The 8,781-nt window shown below is 35.4% G+C and overlaps 1 protein-coding gene across 1 annotated transcript; it reads right to left on the bottom strand.

Annotated features, from left to right (window-relative positions):
* Nucleotides 1-712: 712 nt before the first annotated feature.
* Nucleotides 713-4,902, bottom strand: LOC109808934 (Major facilitator superfamily protein). The gene is made up of 6 exons (XM_020372135.3): nt 4,749-4,902; nt 4,539-4,641; nt 2,962-3,179; nt 2,266-2,810; nt 1,827-2,170; nt 713-1,509 (listed from the first exon to the last, which is right to left on the bottom strand). The coding sequence occupies exons 1-6, from the start codon at nt 4,749-4,751 to the stop codon at nt 977-979; spliced, it is 1,746 nt and encodes a 581-aa protein (XP_020227724.1). The 5' UTR covers nt 4,752-4,902; the 3' UTR covers nt 713-976.
* Between the last annotated feature and the right edge of the window lie 3,879 nt (nt 4,903-8,781).

Below are 8,781 nucleotides of genomic sequence, written 5' to 3'. Positions count from 1 at the left end.
ACAAGAAAACTAATAGATAAATTTTATGCGACAATATTTGATATATTTCTTAACAAAATATGAGTATAAAGATTAAAATATTTTTTTTTAAAAATACATGAATTAAAAAAATCAATTTTACATTTGAAATTTTAAAAATAAATTTATATTAAATTTAAAGAACTAAAAATATATTTAAATCTATTATTATTTAGGCGTGAACGTTTATATTAATTACTCTCCATGAAAATAATAATTTGCTTGTATATATTATTATATTAAATGCACAAACATTTGTGTCTATAATGAATGAATAATGCCCTCAATTTGTAAAACTTGCGATAAAATAAAATTCATTAACCAATATATGCGGTCCTCTTCTCTTATTATTTTTATTTATCAAGAATCATTAAAGATTCCTTAATAAGTAAAGATATATTGGACGAATTTGTTTTTCTTTTTTCTATTTACACCTGTTTTTATCAAGCAGCGAAGATTTATGTTTTGTTTTGTTTTTTACAGAAAGCAGTGAATAAATTCATATAACCTCTTTCCAATCATTGTATGCCATGATTATTAACCCTTCATTCAATTATTAAATCATGTACACGTATCACACACATGCATGAGACATTTTTTTACACATTTAATATCAATTAAATTACATATTTTAATGTATATTATTTTATCAGTATTTTAATGTATATATAGCTAAAAAAGACAACTAATTAAATTAAGAAAGATCAAAAAAAGCAATCCTGATCATGATTATGAAAAACTGGAAAGTGTAACAAGGACTTGAAAGACTAGAAAATATGTTACATGCTTGTACATACGTATAGAAGCCAACTCGAACATTATGTCTATAATATCACCGAGAAAAACCCAAAACCCATTCTTCGGACGCAAACACATAACAGTCTATCTAGAAACAACAAAACCATAATAACAACAATGGTTACAATCCCATGCCCATATCCTAACAACTCTTCAGTCTTCAGCACTTCTCCTCTGATGTGGACCCATAAATTGCCCCCATTTGCATAGCTGGTTGTTTAGATTTCTTAGGCTTGAACCAAACTGCACATACCACAAACGCTACAAAATTAACGAAACTAAGTATGGTAAGCAGTGCATAGAACAAATCAAGCCTGCCCTTGTTTATATTATCTGCTAGCCACCCCTGTCCATCTTTTGTCCCGGTAACTTTCTTCACTATCGAGACAAGGAAACTGCTGAAGAAGAAACCAAATGATAGAGTTGTGAGGAAGAGACCCGTGCTCATGGTTTTCATTCCTTTTGGGGACCTTGTTATGAAGAAATCAAGTTGCCCAGTGTATATGAATGCTTCACCAGACCCCACCAAGAAAAACTGTGGGATTAGGAGGAAAACGCTTATAGGCAGTGTTGCTTGGTTTCCACTTACACTTTTTGCCACAGACAAACGTTTCTTCTCGCATAGAGAAGCAGCCGCCATTCCAAAAATGGAAAATACAAGTCCAATTGCTATCCTCTGTAGGTCACTGAAACCTGGGACGCATGGAGAATTATGTAAATTATTTGTATCGAAGTTTGGTATTCAGTTGGCTTGACTATATATTATACACAATTAATTTTGTGACATGCATGTTATATATGTATGGGCTTCACATGCTGGTTTCTGCAAGTGCTATATATATATAAATAATGATATTACCATGATCATGACAAAATAATATATTTGATATTGGATAATATTAATAATTGTATAATCTGAGGAAGTAGGTATACTTAGGGCATGGGCTTTGATCTAATATGTACTTTTTGAAGTAACTAAATCTAATAATGCATAGCAATATCTTGGGTACCTGGTTTGCCGTTCCACTTTTTCCAAAGGGGCATGATGAGTCGGTCATTAACAGCCAGAGTGATTAGAATTGCAGCCACAAAAAAGACAGTAAGAGATCCTGCAGGAATTTGGAAACTCCCAATATTCCTCTCCATGGTGGAGGCTTGCTCAACCGAAAAGGTGATCATCTGTGCGTATATGGTCCAGAATATGATGGTTGTGGCCCACACTGGCAGAAGTCTCACCATCATTTTCACCTCCTCCACCCTTGTTAGTGAGCATAACTTCCATGGGTTTGGTTCAGAACCAGATAAATTTGTCTCAAAATCACCTTCTGCCACAATGGCAGCTTTCTCCAAAAAACTATATAATTAAAATATAAAAAAAATTTAAAATGGGTATGAGGAAATTATTTAGACGTCACAAGTTTATTTTCTTGAAGATAATAATATGCTTACCGGAACTGATTGGTGTGATCTATTCTTGAAGCCTCGGGAGTGTCCTCATACAAAGAACCAACATTGCATGGGAGTTGCATCTTCCTTTTCTTTATTGCTGCAGTAATAACTTGGAAAATGTGGACAATGGGGCTTCCCAAACTCTTCTTGTATCTGTATCTTTTGGTTCCTGATAAGAACACCAAAATGGCTAGGACCATAGAAACAGAACATATTCCATACGCCAAACTGCGACTCACTTCATCTTGCAAATAGACTAGTACTGTGACAGCTGCCAGAGTTCCAAAACTGATGAAGAAGAAAAACCTGTTGAAGAAATAGGCCATTTGGGATTTCTCCTTCTCATCTTTCTCATCGAATTGGTCAGACCCAAATCCTGAAACACTAGACTTCAGGCCACCAGTTCCTAGTGCAATAAGGTACAGTGATAAGTATAATATTCCCATTTGAAATCCATTGGCTTGTTTGCAACTGTCACTGTTAGCATGACAAGGTGGTGGACGTAGCTGTGGCAATTTTGTTGAGATTGCTAATGTAGCAGTACCCTGAAATCACCATTCCCTCCAAGTTAAAATATGCAGAATATATATATAGTGAAAACTTTCCACTTTTACAAAGTTTATATAAATGAATATGTCAATAAAGTTGACATTTTATGATAAAAGCTTATAGGCTATATATTTACTAGTAACTAACCAGTATTTGTATTGAAGCAAAAATTCCAATTGTTTTGTATCTGCCAAGGAAGGAATCTGCTAGAAAACCTCCCAGCAAACACAGGAGAAATGATGTGCCCATGAAGTCGGTCACAGTATTGGCTGCAGTTGAGCTTGGAAGATGCATGATTGAAATCATGTAGGTTACAAGGTTGACCGCAATCCCCATGGTGGAGAGTCTCTCCACAATTTCAATCCCTGAAAGAATTTTTAGAATTACCTTCTGTTGTTAGAGTTCATGTAACTTACTTATTAGGTGAAAAATCATATTGCCTTCATCTTTATTCTTTTGTGCACCAAAAAAAGGGCACAGTAAAAGGGTTGTAAAGAAGCAGGTAATTAGTGTTTAGCGCATGCGTTATATAAAATAAATTAAGATACTTGTGTCCAAATGTAGAGGCTGTTAGTGAAAAATGGAACTTAATGCTTTGAGAAAGCCTAAAATGAATGGAAAAAGTAAACTTAACTTTTAGAAAGTGTGGGGATAAAGATGAGAAAGGATGGAATATTGTGATATTCATTCACATCATAAAGATTGTATGTAATATTGTGCTTTTTTCCTCCATGTCCAAACAGAAGGTGACATATGAATTATCCTCATTCAGAAGTATGTACACGCTTTTAGTTAGTATTCCACTTTGTTTGTCTTCTTGCCCCGATGCAATCATTACCCCCGAAAACATTAGATAGAATAAAATGAATATTACAGCAGGATAGTATGTAAAACCATTTATGCTATTGCTATGGTAATGGTAACACCATTTTAGGAGCCTTGTCTACTTCAAGCTACTGTTGCTACGAGGAGCCGTGTTGGAAACAATAACATCATTCACGAGCCTCTATTTATGTCTTAATTAATCTTTTAAGGAAAAATATTTTGTGAACATTAAAAGGGGACAACAAAAGTCATTCCCTTAAACTTTGGGGTGTATTTATAAAACGTGTGTAAACTAGAAACATGAACAGAGAGAGATAAAGATAGTCACATGATGTTGTATTACCGTGTCAATTTTTTAATGTGAAAAATGAAACTTATTGTTTAAGAATTTAATTTTTAATTATATATTTACATTGCCAACTAATTAAAAATATATCAAATAATTTTTTTAATAATTATTATAAAAATAATCAATCAGTCAAATTTTCTGATTAAATTTATTATCAACAAATTGATAAATATTTCATATTAATAATATGATTATAAAAAAAATAATCTTTAAAAATGCAAACTTGTGTATACTTAGTATACATGCACCAACTCCATCCTATCTATTCTTCATCATCTTAATTTGATAAACCACACAATTAACTTTTACCGTGCAATATGTGAATCACCGACTTGTATAGAAAATATAGCTTCTTAATTTATCCATGAAAACATCGCCCACGAAGGCGATGAAGAAATTATCATTTTAGGTCTGGTGAAGTATGTATTATTTGAATGTTGTCTTCCCTCTAAGTCTCATGTATTACATATTCCAAAAGCAAGTTGCATATAATCATTATGAACATGAGATATAAAGGAGTGGGTATGGAGATAAGGCTATTACTACAAACCTAAAATAAGAGCTGCGGGTACCCAGCCGCCAGTTTTGGACCTGTCTGCAGGGAAGCCTTTATAGTCTACAGCATCTGCAACTGTCCAACTCACTTTTCCCTCCTGAAATAAAGTGACAAAATATTTTTAATAAAGCATATAACATTTCAAGTTACATGCAGCCATGGACCAAAAACTATTCATCAACAGATCTCAAACACAGTGCTAACCATTTTCTGAACTTCCACGGAGAAAGAAACTCTAAAATGCTACAATATAGAAAGGCCTAGGTGGGAAGCTTTGCTCTTCTAAACTTCGACTCACAGCTTAGGATTGTGGTGAGAGGCTCCCCATTTATAGGCAAGGTGGACTCAACAAACACCAATGAGAATCTAAAAGCGACGTCCTGCCACTATTCATTTGAGACAGATCACTGTTTGTTTTTTTCATAAAGGTATGGATTAGGTTTGAGGCTATTTTTAGTGGAAGATTATAAGGCTAGACACACATTTATTTTCTGATCAGATATTCATTTAGAATATTATTAAGTAAATATATAAAGGCAATGTTGATTGACCAGGAGAAAAATAGAGGAATAATATGTGGAATCTAGAACATGCAACCATAGTAGTATTGCAATCTCGATCCTCCCTTCTTTTATGGTACAATACATTGATTTGAGTTATGAAGGCTGTGAGCCACTCCACCTTTGGCCAACTCTTTAAGTGCTTTTGCTACCCCACGCTTGAAAAGGATCTCTACCTTTAATTTTTCTGTGTAGCTAGGGTAGAAATGGACAGATTATCTAGCCGCTCAAGGTGTGTCAAAGTCTCTTGTTTTCTATTGAAAACCTTATAATTGATATGTTTAACATTAATCATGGTGGCTTTAACTATAAACAGACAGATCTTAATCTTACCCAACCGTCAATTTTTCAAAACAAAAAGGAGGTTATGTGTTCTCACTTTATTAATGTGAGTAATGAGGGACAAAGATTTGTTATTTGTTATACCAGAGGATCAACTTGTAAATTAACAAATTTATACTATTTGAAATTCTTTTCTTCTGGTGCAGCTCTCCACTCCTTTTCTTGGTTAACAATTTAATGGCTCAGGTTTGGTTGATTTATTAATTTCACAATTCAAAAAGTAAAATTCTTATGAAATTGCAGTATTTTATTTGGGAAATTAAATGCTGAATGACGGATTAATTTGCAAGAAAAGAGACAAATGGTCAAATTTTGTATAATATATTATTCACACATGGTTCTGAAGGCCAAATTCATATAGTAACCCAGCCCGGGCAAATATGCCGACTGCCGAGTATTGACCAGGGTCAATGTTAAGTATAGTATTTCTAATCATATACTCATGAAACACATCTTTCTAAAGCAAATTTATCATGTTAATTGTTACACCAAGACAGAATATTATTCTATGAAAGATATTGACCAAAGTCTTCAGGTCTTCGATCTTTAAAATATTGATGATTGTACTAGTAAAAAGGATTCCAAACTTTAAGTTAGCACGTGTTCAAAATATATTGGTGTAAGTAGGGATGGCAATGGGGCGGGTTTGGTACGGATTTCATGATACCCGTCCCTGTCCCCGCGAGTTCAACCCATCCCCGTCCCCATACCCGTCGGGTATAGATTTTCATTTCTATCCTCGTCCCCGTCGGGTATCGGATATACCCGTATCCGTACCCGTACCCGTCAATTTTTTTATTTTTTATTTTTTGTAAAAAAATGATATTTTTAAATTAAATTTTTTATTATATTATAATTATAAATAAGATATTTCTTTATCTCATATTATAATAAATAATCACACATAAAAAAAATATTAAATTTTTTTAATATAATTAAATTGAAAGTGAGTATTAAATTAAAAATGAGAACGGGGACGAGTACGGGTACGGGTACGGAGCAGGTAAGTACATACCCGTACCCGATTTAATATATTAGGTTTTACCCGTACCCGTACCCGTACCCGTACCCGGTCAAACCAGGTATTCTTTGTCAAAGTCAGGACGGGTTCGAGTATTACCCGTGGGTACGGGTATATTTGTCATCCCTAGGTGTAATCTCAATTATGAGCGTATTGAGGATAAAATGCATGTGTATGTATAGGAGAGAAAATGCTACCGTTAGTCAAAAAAATATTAAAGTGTATTTGTTTATGGTGGAATTCGTTTTATGGATTCTTTTTACTCGAACTAGCACGTAAATGGTTTCAATTTAGGATTTTTGATTTAAGAACAGGAAAAGGAGTGAACAACTTCAGTAATTACTTGTTTCTAAAGATTCCTCTATAATTAACAAGCAATAATTTTCAGATATGTAAATACTAAGATGAACAGAATGGATAATGATAATATTTGCAATACAAATCATGGTTAATTTGCATACTGCTCCATAAGTACAATGTCAACGTGATGCAATTTCGTAGATTACAAGGGATAAATTTAAATAGCTACACTAATTCTACTCCTAAAAAGCAAGAGAAAAACGGCCAGGAATTAATCATACCCAAAAACGATTTCGTGCATGAAAGCCATATGCGCAGGCGGGAATGCTTGAGAATTGAGTTCTAACAGTATGAGTGTTTCCGACCTTTGTTAAGGTGCGTAGTACTTGTATTTATAGAATTAATTAGGGGCAGTTAATTTCGTGCACGTACATCATTAGGGGATAACCGCTGCCCACTATGCTCACCACGTGGTTTTAACTTGTAACTTCTCATAACCGCTTATCTCACGTAAATTAACTTCTCGACCCAGTCGTTAACTCTCCTTGTATGACCGTAAGTACTTTGCACCATATTACTATTTTTCGAGCACATCGAATGTCCCATTTCAAACAATTACCCATTCGTTCATTGGTAGACGCGTGCCTTTATAATCTCTTTCGAGGAATCTTGCAAATATTTCGACTCGTTCGTCTTCGAGTTGCCCCAACAAATGCCCCCCTAGGAATTCGATCTTGAAGTGTATGCTGATCGGAGAGATTCGAATTCCTATAAAGACTTGCTTTGATTACTTACTTGTCAATCAAAGTATGCCTCTTTCGATGATACCCTATTCTGACCTGTACTTGAGTTTGCATTTAATGTACCTGACCGTTGAAGCGACATTGATGGCAAATACGGCGCGTGTGTCTGTTCTTTTTCTATTATTAAAATATCCTGGCGCCCATGTGTAATTTTTAATTTTGAATCTTATGATTTACAGGCCCATTTTACCTCAAGCCCATCAAACTCCTTTTACCCTAAGGTAAACTTCGTATTCACCACTTCTTTCCTTGGCGCCCAAGTCTTTCTTTGCCACTTCGTTTTCTCCAGTTTTTGAATCTTCTTCTCCGGCGAACTCTGTACTCCTCGGTTTCTTCATTCTTCCATTCTTTGCTCTTGTTCTGATGGCTTCTTCTGCTGCATCCACCTCAGCTGCCGTAGCCTCTTCAATGTCTCCTACTGCCACCACTTCTTCCCCTATTTTGACTGCTACTACTTCTGCTGCCATGACCACCACTCTTGTAACCACTATGGCCACCGCAACTACTACCCAGGGCACTCCTCTACTAATGGTTGGTGCTCAAGTTCAAAAGGTCAAAGAGGGTGATGACACTTTCATTCCAATTCCAGGCATGGAGGAGGCCAGTTTGAAAATATACCAATCTCAGGTACTTCTTCCTTTTTCTCTAGCAAATGGTTCTGTGCATGCTTTCCTTGGTCCTTTTGCTGGCCAAAATACCAAGAGATATGGTAATACCCTTTTGCCTGAGGACTCCACCACCCTACCTTTCATTTATTCCTCAGAAATAGACCTAAACCTTTTTGGGGATACTACCAAAATTTTTAGAGCGTTTCCCCCCGTTAAAGAAAGGCACCTCTCTTGGTTAGCTCGTGTAGAGGCTTCTATGTCCTCAGAGTGGAAAGAAACAGGTATTTTTGAGTTTATCCAACTAGCTAAGTTCGACCTCCATCTTTTCGACCCTCAAATGCTCCTTTCTGCTATCTTCTTCTGGAATAGAGAGACTCGGGCTTTCGAGTTTCCTTGCGGCTTCATTTGCCCGACGTTGCTTGATGTTGCTGCCATAACGGGGTTAATGCCTATTGGAGAGAGGTTTTATCCTGATGCCTTTGAAGAGGAAATTTCGATCAAGGATACTTCAATTTCTTGGGATAAGAAGACCTATTTGGCTTTTATTAACGCACATATGGGACAGCCTGGCACGCCTGTCTCATCTTCAGAGCATATTGCCTT

This window comes from Cajanus cajan, chromosome 5 (genome assembly GCF_000230855.2).
Source record: "Cajanus cajan strain Asha chromosome 5, NIPB_CcT2T_4, whole genome shotgun sequence".
NCBI lineage: Eukaryota > Viridiplantae > Streptophyta > Magnoliopsida > Fabales > Fabaceae > Cajanus > Cajanus cajan.
The sequence above is the reverse complement of the archived record's forward strand: the minus strand, read 5'-3'. Positions and strand labels throughout refer to the sequence as shown.